Consider the following 14,555-nt stretch of genomic DNA (forward strand, 5'->3'; position numbering starts at 1 on the left):
TTTATAACTCACCAAGCACATGTCGTGATCCAGGGCCAAGCTCTTTTCTTCTCTCTCGTAGTGTATGGTGCCCTGCCAGCTTCTGGTTGTAGCCCATAACAAGCTTGTGGGTCTTTCTCATTTGTCTCTGGTGCCCTCCAATATCTAAGTTAAAGCCCTTAACCAGCCTTGTGGTATTTGTCTCTTGCCCATGTGTTTCTCCCAGCCTCTGTGTCTGGTCCCGACCTGTGTATCTGAGTGATGGTCATCAGAAGACTTGGGGTTTTCTCTCCTCTTATGGCTCTGGCTTCTGCCAGGTTCTGGGGTATAGACCTCAACCGGCTCTTCACAATTTTTGGTGCAACGTACTTCTGGGGCACAATTTGTCCTTCTCTAGGATGAAAGAGGGCAATATATAAATTGCTTTGCTATAATAATATTCTGTTTATTTATGTAATGCTCTAGGCCAGATTGCTCCTGCTTCGCTGTACTAGTCCATGTTATTATTACAGAATTTAATGAGAATCTATGGACTTTGTAGGATGAAGGGCTCAGGCCAGGGTTCAAATTTGGAAAGTGCAGTCTGGCTCCATTTCTGAAGCAAGCACTCAAGACATGAGCTATCTGCCCAGGTTATAAGTACCTGTGTGACCTCCATCTGATTGACAGCTGCTGGGAATCAACTACCTAAGAGAAGTAGATGAAGGGGAACTCACAAGGCAGGGTATGGCCTACAGTGTTACACTGTCCCACTGAAACACTTGACAGCAGAGGAATTGCTAGGGGTGGGCTCGGGGACTATAGCCCTGTATCTTTTGGTTGTAGCCCCAGATAGAAGCTCAGAGGCTACAGCCGAAAGGCTAGCTATTCCCGAGTCCCGACAGTCCCAACATTAGCATAGTCCCGGATCTTCTCCAGACCTAACACCACCCCTGGTCTACAGAAAGAGCCATTTAGGGAAAACCTTTCAAAGGCATGTGTAATATCCATTGCGTCCCCTTCCTGCTCCACGCACACATGTGCACGATTGAAAGCAGGGATGCGAGCACCGCTCTCAGGTGCTGCAAACACAGAGGAGCTCATGTTCGAGCTCTGCTGTATTTTCAGTTCAGTGAATTGGTGTGAAAGACTGTGCACTGTCCATCTGGGAATTATTAGCATCGGACCGGGCTCCTGCGTGATCTGCTGCAAATAATGTCCTTAAAATAAACAAGCATGCCCATTACGTAGGATTTGCAGCCTCAGTCCGTGTTCAAGTTTGAAAATATACAAGTCTGCGAGTGCCTCACCCCTTCCCTAGCTCATAAATCCTATAACAGTTGATTAGCATAAAATAAATATGTCTATTTGAATGTGCTTCCCTATTATACATTAGCTGCTCCAACATCGCTCCGTTTTAGATCTAGTCAGAGTTCACTTTGACTCTCAATCAGCCGATGAATGCTGGAAGCCATGTCCTCTGATTTCCCCTCCGTTCTGTAGAGTGAGTGTATAGAACTGTCTATTTGGTTTGTTAATATTTCTTGTTGAATTTCTTGGGAAACAGTGAGGAACATCAGGTGTTTTTGTCCTTTTATTGAAGTGCCCTGGCATCTATCCAGCTTCCTCTGGCTGTTGTGTGTTACTACATCGACCTTTCTGGCAGCCATTTTGGAATGGGAAGGCAGCTCTTTCATTTTGTAAGGGTATTTTTCAGTAGCAAAAGCAGACATCCTGATGGCACAATTGCACATGAGGCAAAAACCGTGGAACATTGTTTTTGTGTCTGGAAAATGTATTTATCAGTGCTGGGAAGCATATTTGATCAATTAAAGTAAATTTTGAGACATGTGCGTGGCCCTAGATGAATGTATAAAAAGTCTGAAACAGGTTGCTGGAATCTAGCCGTAAAATACAATTCAGCCTGTATGTGACACCAATCATTCCGTGGAGTAAATGCCCTCCAAACGGGCACAATAGATTTGACTCACAGCAGGAAGTACAGACAGGGCAAAGGAGGGGGCGGAAAGAGTGGGCAACTGAGAGAGAAACCACATTTCTGTTTGTCTAGAAGCACTCCTGAATCTTTGTGCTAATACTTTAGATTTATGAGATGCAGTAAGGTGCAGGGGAGACTAGCAACCCTGAGACTGGGTTGTGGGATAAACATGAGAAACAGCAGGTGTCCACCACTGAGAGAGAAAGGCAGACTTAGAGGAGGCAGGCGAGAGTCAGTGGGGGGCAGGAGTGAATGTATCAGTGTAGGAAGGCAGGATGACACAGTTAAGTTCAGCCAGAGAGATTCCATTAGAAGAGGCAGAAGAAAGTCAAAAGGGGTAGCTGAAGTTGCTCGGGTGAGGATACTATGTTGCTCATTAAATAAATAGAGACTGCGGAGTGGCACAAGACTATGGAACTTCCTCCCCGTCAGCATCTGACTCACCCCTGCGCTCAAACAATTCAGAAAAGAACTCAAGACCCACCTCTTAAAGGAGTCACTCCTCCGCAACAGCTAGTCTGTCACTTCACCCCTCGTGCCTATCTTGCTAGACGTCGTCTACCCCTCTCTTCCCCGCCACTCTGTACAGCTGCACCCCCTCCTCTATGCCCCTCTGTATCCTACCCCCCGCTGTATGTCAGTTCTCCCTCTGCCCAAAGTCCACCGGCATCTAAATTTCTTTTTGCTGAAGGGGCCACAGCTCGTCCTGCAGGGCGAATGCATGTTACATGAGGAGTGCAGACACAGCTCCTTATCTGGTGGAGGATGGACGGAACTACCTCCCCCGATACCTAGCAGCACCCACCACCCCAGGCCAGAGAGCAACATCACCACCACAAATGAATCTGGTGCTGCAGTGAAAACGCAGGCTGCTTCAGCCTTGTGTAGGCTCTCCATTGCATATCCTTGCAGCATTTAGCCAAGCAGGGAGGGCTCCCCCACTCAGCTTAGAACACAGAGCAGTAGAAAAACGGGCAATCCTCTGCCAGACCACGGGTCTCCTATGGTATGCTGAAAACGCTGGCAACCCCAGCCTTGCTTCTTACAATCAATCCTTTTGCAAGGAAACATACTACCAGTCCCTCTCCACAGAATCAATTCATAAAATACTGCTACAGCAGCAACACGTTTGTCTTGGAAGCAAGACAAGGCAGAGCAACACAGGTTTGAATCCTGGAACCACACTTAGAGACTGGTCTTGGGTATTAAGCATGTTATAAAAGAATAATAAAATTATGGTATTTCAAGAGGCATCAGATGGTCACACAAGAGTATTCAAATGATGTGCTTTGTCTAGTGTGTTTGCCATCCTTTCTTCGACATAATTTATATTTCTACCAACATTCTGGTAGGGTCCAACGCTTTAAAGAAAATGGTGCACAACAAGGGTGAGCACAGAATAAAAGCAAATACACATCTGGAAACTAAGCTGAGTTTACACTGGACACAGCCTTTCAGCAGGCTGCTTAAGTCCAAAGGTGGTTGCTCATCAGGTCAAGCCGTCTCCAGCAGGTGCTAACAGAGCATTTCTGAAATACCCAATGCACGTGGTCCGTGATACTCAGGCCTAGGATAACAGATCAGATGATTAATTGACACATCCAGCTCATTATTGGTTTTGCTTGCAGATCCCAAGTGTGCTTCTCACTGGTTCTGCTCCTTACTCCTTTTCAACATTGCTGCTTGCTGGCTCCATCCTTTCTTGATGGTTCTAGCCCTAATGAATGATAGCCCCTCCACACATTGGTTCTTCCCCTGCTTGCTGGCGCCTTCCATCAGCAAAGACCTTGCTTGCGGTGACATTTCTTGCCTGATCATCACCTGCTTTCTGGCTCTTCCCATACCTCTCTACTAGCTACGTACTTTATTAAATCTGCCCCTCCTCTATGTTGCCTCACTTTGCATGCTACCCCTGCTCACCTGCGTTCCCGACTTCTGCGCCGTTGTTCTTTCCTTCATCAGAGGTTCAGCCTCAGCCATCCCTGCTGATTCTACCCCTGCTGACTTCTGGTACCTTTCCTCCTGGGAGCAATCCATTTCATGTTTTGTGGGACGAGTGTGGGCCCATACACGCTTGCTGACCATGCATCATTTGCCATTTTGCATAGCAGGATCTGTCATTTATCACTAAACCTCTCCCCATTACTTTTGATTCTAGGTACTGGGGAACAAATGAACCTGATGGTCTTCGAGAGGAGAACTGTGCAAGCATTGGTGATGGAGGGACCTGGCGAGATGGTCCCTGCCTAGAGAGACTTCCCTGGATCTGCGAGAGAAAAGCTTGAGTCCACCTTCTTCCAGAAATTTGACCTCAGCAATATTTGAGAGCTTCCTCCTGGCATATATGAGATTTATCTCTATATGGTGCAAGAGACCTGGCTGGGTCAAATTTATGAAATGAGGTGCAGAGTTGCAGCATCTCAAATGGAGAGCAATGGATTTCTCAGTGATGTTGAACCCCACAGCATGGTGCCAGATTCGGAAAGTATGCTGATGCAAGATGGCTGCCGCTGAATATCATCTGCACACACAGTGCTGAAGTAACTGTTTTTGAAGACAAAAGTGATATATTGCAGTCTAGACTTGTACTGGTCAACAGGGAATAACGGAATAACAGGGAATAACAGTGTACTGTCTAACAGGGAATTAGATGTTTGTGGTCCGGCTGGTGCACCTGTTAAGCCAGTGGGACTTGGTAATAGTTACTTGGAGGGTTTTGGAATGGCTGTTGACTTGGAACAGCCGGTGCGGCCGGGGCATGATCATTCCAATATGAAGGACAGAGTCTAGCCAGGAGGATAGCTCAGGGGCTACGTGTTTGTCTTGGAAGCAAGATTTACCTCTAGTCATGTTCTCCAAAGCATAACACACTAAAATATACAACAATGGAAACTGGAGAGTGGCCTTACTGTCCATTCCTCTGTTGTTATTACTCTGGAAAATCTGTTAGAATAGCTGCGGCTTTCATTCCACCTAAGCAAGTGAGTCATTTCAGCTCGGTCGCCCATGGATCCTGCTCACCAGCCGTTCAGGAATCTCTGTCTTTCCACACCTTGTTTTACTGAACTGTGTAGGGTGCAATCAGGCTTATCCAATATCACATGTCTTCTACCAGCCAGTCCTGGTTTTTCAGTGTCTTATGACCCTCATTATGAGGTTGCCGGTTGGCTGCCGGTAATACGAGCGACCTACCGGCAACCTTGGCTTACCGTTTCCACCACCCGATATGCCAGTAATACTGGGATATTACGGGCAGCGGCGTAACAGTCAGTTTCCGTTCCCGTGGAGTCCCATAGGACTCCACGGGAATGGGAACACTGAAGAAACTACCGGCCAGTCAGACTTGCCGTAAGTTCACAGCCCCTACCGGCATACTTGGAGTGACCCGGTCTGGAAAAGGTGTCAGTAACGTTGTTACGAGAACCTTAATTCAGGACCGGGTCACTCGTATGGGCAGAAAACTAAGCAATAATTGTTGGCCTTTTCAGCATAGGTTTAAGGCAAACAATATTTGTCGCCATTCTAAGTAAGATTTAAAAGAAAACAATAGTTGCTGACCCGTTGAGCAGAATTTAAAGACAACTATTGCTCCAATTGAGCATTTTAATGGTCAAGTCTTTTCTTCATATACAATTGATTGCAAAAAGCTAAAAATCTGAATTACATTTGTATTACTTGTCAATCAAGTGAATGCAGCATGTGTTTACAGTTGCTCTAGGACTCTGCTCTGGTCAATAAAAACGATTCTGATGCAATGTTCAACCATACAGTGTTTCTAACTAGTCAGTATGTTTTGTACTTCCGGAAATGTAAAACACGACTACTATTTGCCATTGTGAGCATGCTCTATTGGCAAATGTTCAGCAGTAAACAATGAATTGCGATTTCTTAATCTCCTGGTGCTCCTGAAGGATTTGGTCATTCGAAAACAATACATTTTAGCACAAACCACTACAGAGTGTTAATTTAATACTACTGCAAATACAACCTGCTTCTTGTACTTGGGCACTGTGTAAGTTGGCGATAGGCCACACGTGTGTGTACTCAGTCTTGAACCTTACAAAAGTCACAGTAGGACACAAAGTCTATGTATGTTTTAGCCACAAAAATGAAATAATACATTCAAAGCAGTGGATATGTATGTAACATGTCCACCGCAGTAGTAACCTGGCTTTAGCTGTTAAGCTGGGCACATATTTATGACATCTGAGCATTAGTACCCAGGGCGGGGAGCGCAGCTAATCAGGTTCCTTGGTTCGTGGACTGATACTCCCGAGCTCAGGCCGCGATCCATGGAACCCGTTGGCTGCCTGCCCCACCCCGCCAATTTCCAGACAACCACCCTCTCCCTTTGTAAAAAAAATAAAAAATATTCCCAAGCCACCCCACCATCCCAAACCCCAGTGCCCTGATTGGTGGCGGCGCCCGCTGCTGCAGCATCACTGCATCTCGCTTTTCCCGCTCGGGGCCCTTGTTAACTGCCCTCGCGAATAATGCCATATTGTTGTGTACATGAAATACCAGGCTAGGGATGGCTGGGCGGTTCATGCAGGATCCTGTGTAATGCCTCCGTTGACAGCATTTGGAGCAATGGCAGTCCCTGGCCCGAAGGTCTTGCTGTCCTCATCTCATAGCCTCTCCGCTGACAGTAATGAGTACAAGCATGAGTAAGCTAATGCACAGCTTGGTCTGTCATTGTACACCGGACTCATTCTTGGGTATGGCATTTCAGGATCTACACTTGAAGACATCTGGAAATGCAAGATGCAGAATATGGCTACATGTCCTCACTAATATTTATTCGTTTGTTTGCATTTCAAATCATCTCTATTTTCTTCTTACAAGTTCAGGTTCACATTATTTCTCATTGAAATCCCCTGGAAAATAGCTCTACGATCTACATTGACTGGTAGTCCAGCATTTACAATACGAAAAACTAAAGTATGCCTACCAGAATGCAAAGATAGCAGGGCTGTATGACCAGAGCATGCATTTCCAAGTACAAACTGGCAGTGGGATGATCCCTGGGAAAATGGTACTGTAGTAATGAAGGCTTCAGGCGACACCTGATAAGTTCTTCTTAAGTTCCTTTATCCAGAATCATCAGGTATAATCTTAAGAACAGGACGGAGACCTGAGAGGGACCCACTGGCTCCCACCACCTGGGCCTGCATCTCCAACTGCCTGGGCTGGACACTCCTTCACACATAAACATTTGAGACACTCTTACAGCATTCTCTCATTGTCCTGATACACCCTATGCACCAGGGGTATCAGCATACAACAGGTACTTTCACATTGGTCATTTAAATAATATATACTAAGGGTCCTGAATCTAAGGGCTAACTCATGTGTTAAAAGCAATATTACTGGACACAGGTAAGATTACATTTAACAAACCTCTCATGAGTTTGACTGTAATAGTAAATACTGCTACATTTTCAAATATTGCCACTGTTTACAACGTGTGTCCCCATGTGCTTGGCTATATTTACTGTGTGCATTATTCGTCACAATAGCGTATGTAGTATATGCAGCCTCGTTTTGAGGTCAAATACCTCATCAAAATTATTCCAATATTTACCTCCACATAAAAAGTAGAGGTAAAAATTGTAACCCTCACTCAGATGTTTATAATACGTTTTGTTCCTGGCATGAAGAGATGCACATGGCCATCTGTTGAACCTCAGTGGCAAATTCCATTGGCATTTATAGGATTGTTAATGGCCTCCCTCTATGCATGTAAAGTCCAGTACAAATCTACTATGTCTAGCAATTGATCAATGTCTAATTCTATGCAGTCCAGCCTGAAAGACCATAGCGTGATGTAGTAACTTGTTAGCAACTTTGAAATATTGGAGTTTTCGTATTGCATATAGAAACCTTCTTGTCCGTAAGACTTATTAGTACTCAGCAAGGGGGGTGTGGCAGCCTCCCGGCCAATAAAGAGGCTCCTCAGAGTGGGACGCTGCCATCTTCCCTCGTTGGGAATCAGGTAAGTGCTCCCATGCGCCACTGCGTCCCCATCCCCCCACCTCCACATATATAGCACCCACCCCACTGCCACCGCCCCACTCACCTTGCACTGCTTTGTCCTCGCCAGCTGTGGGGTAAAAAGATAGCCCCAGAGTGACAGAGATGGAGAGGCCATTCTAGGTCCCATTGTGAGAGTGAAGCTGGCAAATGTGGAGTTCTATTGAAATATAAAAGGCCGTACAAAACAGTGATTTCGACATAAGGCCTAGTGAATGAACAGAAATTGTCTTATTTCAGCTTTAATAAAGACACCAAGTTGAAGGAGAGTGTGCATTAGAACTAGAATATTGTTAACTGTGTTCAATGGATTCCAAAAAGACATGTGTGCTGCAGATGCTGACTTCGTGTAAACTAGGAATAGGCACAGGTGACAGATTTAAGGCTGCTGAAGTACACATGGAAGGAAATAAATATATTTGAAATACTGTGCATTTGAAAGACAAAAAGGAGGAATGACGCCTGACATTGAAGAAATAAAGTCAAGTGGCAGATTGCGTTTATCAGGAATAAAGAGACTTAATTTTCATCATATAAAATGACAGCCTGCAAAGAGGAAGGCCTATTTCGTTTTTGTAGAAGTGAACACTGGTTTCTTATGTAACTGTGGCCTATCTTTGTGCATTAGATTAATAGTGAATCTACCTCTGTTCTAATATAGTAGAATATAAAAATTGTATTTAAAAATATCAGGCCTAGGTATGATGCTAAAATGTTACATGTAAGCACATCTTGTCGATTTAAAGCTATATTTTCTGAATCTTGAACACAGCTGGTGTTTTCCCCACTGTACTGAAAGGTCTGTGCCTTTGAAAACTTGACCTCAAGACCTTTTGCTGAGGACCTCTAGGAGGAGAAGGCCTGGTTATCAGTTTAAATGCGAAGATATACAGAGAAGATGATCAAAATTGTGGGATTTACAGATAACAGAGCCAGCAGAAATGACCTTTAAGGTCAGGTTCCCCATAAATTGTGCATTAGCTCCTAGCAAATACCTTTGAAGCCAAGGAGGAAGAGGGTAGAATAAACATTGGCCAGAGCAGATGGCCTGGTCACATGCCCCAAAGAGAAATGGAAACTTAGAGGGGAAAAGGTGGGGGCCACATATGAAAATACCTCTCGTATAATGCATTGCCACTCTGTATTGTGGTTTGCTGCTGTGCACAAATAGCTAAAAAGGGGACACTTCCCAATTTAAACATTAATTTCACAATCTTCCACTTCACCAATTTTACCTATGTATAAGAATGAAATAATTAAATAAAAAGAGCATTGTGTGTTTCCCTGAGCTTACCCTGGACTCATTTTAAAGGGGATATAAAGCCAGTTGGGACCATGTAAAAACTACATTTCTATGATGCATACAACTGGAGTTAGAGGAACCGGAAAATTGGTGAAGTGGAAGATTGTGAAATTAATGTTTAAATTGGGAAGTGTCCCCTTTTTAGCTATTTGTGCACAGCAGCAAACCACAATACAGAGTGGCTCTGCCCAGGAAGGACATGCTGAAATTAAATTATTATTTTCTGACTTATTATTTTCCGACTCGCCATAAAATGTAGAATACGAAAATATATAGATTCACGTAGTTATCTGAAAGGTTAGGGTAACTGCCATGTTGTTAGATTTTTAACGACAATGAAAAAGTTAAACTCACTTGTCATTTTGGAGGTAGTCTACTGCTGGACTCTTGTGAGGAACAACTAGCAGAGAGGACTCAATATTTGCATTGCAAGCAGTGACAGAGAAATCTAGAAGCTAGCTGGGTCCCCCATCAGAAGACCCAAAGGAAGTCTGGGTGCAGGAGAAAATCCTTGACAGAAGCCCTTGATCAGATCTGTGCTGGTTTCAGAGGAACCCTGCTGGTTTTCCCTGGATGCCCCATCACCATGGCCCCCCATGTAAGTAGACTAATCCAAAAGCCATCAAATGTGTAAGGAGCTACCTGTCCTTATCCGTTTCCATTAGTGGGTAGAGGGGGTGAAACTAGGTAGGCCTCTCACACATTTTATTAAATCTCACTCAAGTCATTTCCCCATAGAAAACCACACTCTCGGTTGAAATTTAGTTGGGAACTGACTATCCTAATCCTTTCTATTCAATTTTGGGGAGTTGGAAGCTGTGTAGATCCTTGGCGCATTGAATTAAAGTTCAATCAATAAATTCCCATATAGAAAATCATAGGATGAGTGTTGTTAGAGTTTGAAACTAACAATGGTCATGCCCAGTGTGTTAGAGACGGTATAGACAATAAAGTACTTGGGTGACTCTACCTTTCTGAAACCCCTGTGTTCTGTACCGAAGGGGGGTGTCCATAATCCCAAAATAAGTAACCCTAAAACACTGCTATTGAAGTGAATGTAGAATATGCAAAACTAAATGTACCATTTATTTACTTGCATCCCAAAACAATTTCCCCAAAGCCCTGAATTTCATTCAAATAAAAAGTCTAAGACGATTTTCCCATTGAGTTCCTTTCTTGACTTTGCCTTTCAAATAAAAAACACAAAATGATTTTGCTACTGTATTTCCACTCCCTGCACCTTGCCTTCAGATCAGAGGGGTCATATCTAATTGATGCCTGGAGGGTGGGGGTTGCTGGGAGAAATTATGTCAGACTAAGCAATTACTGTGTGTTTTGTATGTTACCTATTGGTTAATTTGCAAGAAATCTGATGTAAATTGTGACTGGCAAATTCGAAATGTTACCTGTGTCATATCGAAACGGAAGGGGTGGTTGATCTTTTGGTTGCTATTACATTTTGTCAGAACTTAAATAAATATATATATTCTTACTATACACCAACCTGGTTCCTACCTCATTGGTGGAATAGAGGGTATTTGTTGGGGTGGTGCGAGATGGTTTGGAGGCCTCACTAAAGTTAAATCTGTATAAGTGCTTTGGGTACACGTCACCTCGCTTGCGGGGGAAAGGCGGGGGGAAGGACCTCTCTGAGTTGAGTGACCACCTAATAAACTGCAACAAAGCGCGAGGAACAGAAATGTTCCCGGCGTGTCTTTGTCACGTGAATGGCCACCATGGAAAGGGAGAAGGGACTGAGTGTAGTTCTCTTCTCCCGATCCATGGCGGCCATCTTGATTTGTAGTTTTATCAGAAGCTGAGAAACAGCAAACATGCCATTTCTCAACTTGTGATAAAAACATTATTAGTACCCTGGTACAACATGTCAGGGTACTAATAGCAATATAGCACCCCCTGCTTGGATAATATTGCTTAAGTAAAGTGTGTTTTATTTTTCTGTCTGAGTCTGCCACACCTGGGTCTTACCGGGTCGCTATCATTCATCATACTGGCGAGCTGCACTTGGGTGACCTAAGAATTTAATCTACATATTGGCATTCTCATTAAACTGCTGTAGTGTAAGCTGCAATTCAGCCATTATAACCTATTCACCATCTATCTAATATGTCTTCTCCAGCTCTCTCACCTTCACTTAACTTTTATCTAAATCCGCTGTTGTAGTTTGCAGGACACCAAATTCCTAATAAATACAAATCTCTCATATAAAATATTTGTACGTTTGCCAGATGTGAGCGGTCAGCAATGTGAGGCAGACAACTTTTTGATGATTGTTAAATTATAAAATATATTAAATACCTCACTATCCCTACTGTGATGAGGATTTCCCTGCCTAACAAAACTAAAGGGAAACACTGTAATGCCCCCAGCCTCCCTTTCATCCCTCTCGCTGTAGCCTTAAGACCCGCCTCCTGGTGAAGCTGCAGCGAAGTCGGGCAAAGGGGGAGATCACTGTCTGCAGCTGTCCTGGTCGTGTGGGGACCTCCTGATTCTGCTATCTATCTCCAGCCAGGACTGTGAGGGCCTGAGCACGTTCTCTGTACTGGTGTACAGACTCAACACCTTTGTGCTTGGCCCGCTCCGCTGGAGCCTCAGGATCACACTTGGAGCAGTGCGACTGTTGCCTAGCCACAACTGGCAACTGGTGAGGCCCCGCCCCAGCCTCACTTTCATCACGCTCACTGCAGCCTTAAGACCTGCCTCCTGGCTAAGCCGCGGCAAAGTCGGGCAAAGTGGGAGATTGCTGTCTGCAGCTGTCCGCGGCATGAACGCGGCCCATGGCCCGGCATCAGGATTTCCATCAAGGTATTGGTTTGCATTCTCATGACCATAACAATACCAACCTTTTATCTTCTGATAGCTCTCAACCAGACGCTAACTCTGCAGTTATCTACCCTAATCCTAATCTCACTTACCAATTGACTACCAATACTTCTACTGCCATTGACCGGGGCCTCTGGAATGCCAGGTCTTTATGTAACAAAACAACTGCAGTACTGGAATTTTTCTTAAGACTACGTTTTCACTTTTTATGTATTACTGAAACTTGGATTCTAGCCCATAACACTACTGTTGCCGCTTCCCTTGCTTCATTTCTGTCCTCTTTTGCTCATATCCTCAGAGCTAGCAGTGGCGGTGGGGGCATTGGTATACTTTACCGTTCTTCCTATTCCTCTATCCCTTCGCCTGTTCCTATACCAGTCTATTCTTCTTTTGAATTTATCTATAAAATCTTTACCACTCCTCATGCTATTTCTTTTGTTATCATCTATCGTTCCCCTGGCCCACTTGGTTCCTTTTGTGACGATATTGATCTTCTCGTGTCCCATTTCTGCCTAGCCCTACTCCTCTTGTATTACTAGGTGACTTCAATCTTCATTTATCTTCTACTCACTCGGCTTCTCCGTTTCTTTCTATTCTTAACTGAAACATGCTCTCACCTCTTCTTACTCCTCCTACTCACAATTCTGGTTCTTCACTAGATATAATCTTCCTCTCCACTTTTACTGCTTCCGCTGTATGTGCTCTACCTGTTTACTTATATGACCACCACTTACTTTCTGTATCACTTCTGTCCTCTATCCCCAGATCTCACTTCCTACTCTTCTGCAAAAACCATTTTTCCAGCGTGATGTACACAGTTTTAGCTCATCGCTCTTTCATGAGTTTCAGTCTCGACCAACTCTATCCTCTGTCTGTCTTTCAGCCCACTCATAAACTCAACCTTGGCTTTCCTCTCATTTCCATGCTATGCGACTTCTTCTCTGCCGACTGGAAAGGCATTGGCTCAAAACTAGATCTTTATCTAATCACTCTACCTATTTCTCCTATCATGCCCTCTACAATAACTGCCTCACTTCTGCTAAACGTGATTATTTCTCAGATCTCCTTCATACCCACTCTGCTCATCCTAGGCGTCTCTAGATATTGTAAATTCTCCCCCCTCAAATGTGGGACCCTCATCTCCTCCTGCTCCATCGGCTTTCATCTCTAGTTTCGCACCAGTCTCTGACTCTGATATGTTACTTCTGCTAACCAAAGCTCATCCCACTGCAACTCCCACTGATCCTATTCCTTCTGCTCTTATTCCTAAGGTTTACCCTCTTCTTATATCATATCTTGACCCCTTCTTCAATACCTGTCTTTCTACCTCTTTTATCCCCACAGCCTTTAAGCATGCAACTGTCATCCCTATTTTGAAAAAAACGACAGCAAATCCTCTGATTGTCTCTAAATTCCATCCCATTTCCCTCCTACCCTATCTTTCAAAACTCTTAGAGCGCCTTGTGTACTCTCAGATTTCATCCTTTGTCACTGATCTATCCCTTCTTCCTCGCATTCAGTCTAGATTTCATCCTTGTCACTCTACTGAGACTGCTCTAATCTGTGTACTCAATTTCCTTCTTACAGCTTGCTATTCTAAACACTCCTCTTTTCTTATTCTTCTTGACTTACCTGCTGCTTTTGATACTGTTGATCATTTTTTGCTCTTGGAATCTCTCTCTTCCTTCGGTCTCAGGGGTTCTGTTCTTTCCTAGTTTTCCTCTTATCTATCCAACATAACCTTCTCTGTCTCCTGGGCACAGAGTTCCCCAAGGGTGAATCTTGGGTCTGTTTTTCTTCTCTGCCTCTACACCTCTCAAGTTGCAGCTATAATCTCCTCCTTTGGTCTCTCTCATCACTTTTAACCCAACCACACTCAACTCTTTCTATCTTTCTCATCTTTCACTCACAGAATCCATCATACCTTTACAGCCTGTCTTTCTGCTATCAAATCTGGGATGGCCTCTCACTTCCTTACTTTAAACGCAGGGAAGACCAAGGTTCTATTCTTCCCTGCTAACACTCTGACTCCTCATCTATATCCTCCCTTCGTCTCCTTTCCACCCTCTAATCTCTCCATTTCATCCACAGCCCGCAACCCTGGCATCTACTTTTACTCCAATCTTACCTTTGCTCATCACATCTCTCTCACTTCTCGTTCTTGACGCTTTCACCTTCATAACATTCGTAAAGTTCATCCTTTCCTCACATTTCAAGCCACTAAATTTCTCATTTCCTCTTTAATCTTTTCACGTCTCTTCTATTGCTCTGTAACTCTCTTTGGTCTTCCGTGCGTGCATCTTGCTCCCTTGAAATCAATCTATAATTCTTCTGGTCGCCTACTCTGTCTTCTCTCCTATCGAGATTATGGACCTCATTACGAGGTTCGAGGTAACCATGGCACTATTAGCGCCATGGCTG

General features: G+C 44.1%; 1 protein-coding gene across 1 annotated transcript in view; it reads left to right on the forward strand.

Moving 5' to 3' along the window:
• The window catches only part of LOC138447672 (macrophage mannose receptor 1-like), a 193,564-nt gene extending 187,840 nt beyond the window's left edge, over positions 1–5,724 (forward strand). The window contains exon 8 of the mRNA XM_069603929.1: positions 4,116–5,724. Within this exon, the coding sequence (XP_069460030.1) occupies positions 4,116–4,242 (127 nt within the window). The 3' untranslated portion in view covers positions 4,243–5,724. The remainder of the gene's footprint in view (positions 1–4,115) is intronic.
• Positions 5,725–14,555: the final 8,831 nt, after the last annotated feature.

This window comes from Ambystoma mexicanum, chromosome 3q, assembly GCF_040938575.1.
Source record: "Ambystoma mexicanum isolate Mex_15411 chromosome 3q, UKY_AmexF1_1, whole genome shotgun sequence".
NCBI lineage: Eukaryota > Metazoa > Chordata > Amphibia > Caudata > Ambystomatidae > Ambystoma > Ambystoma mexicanum.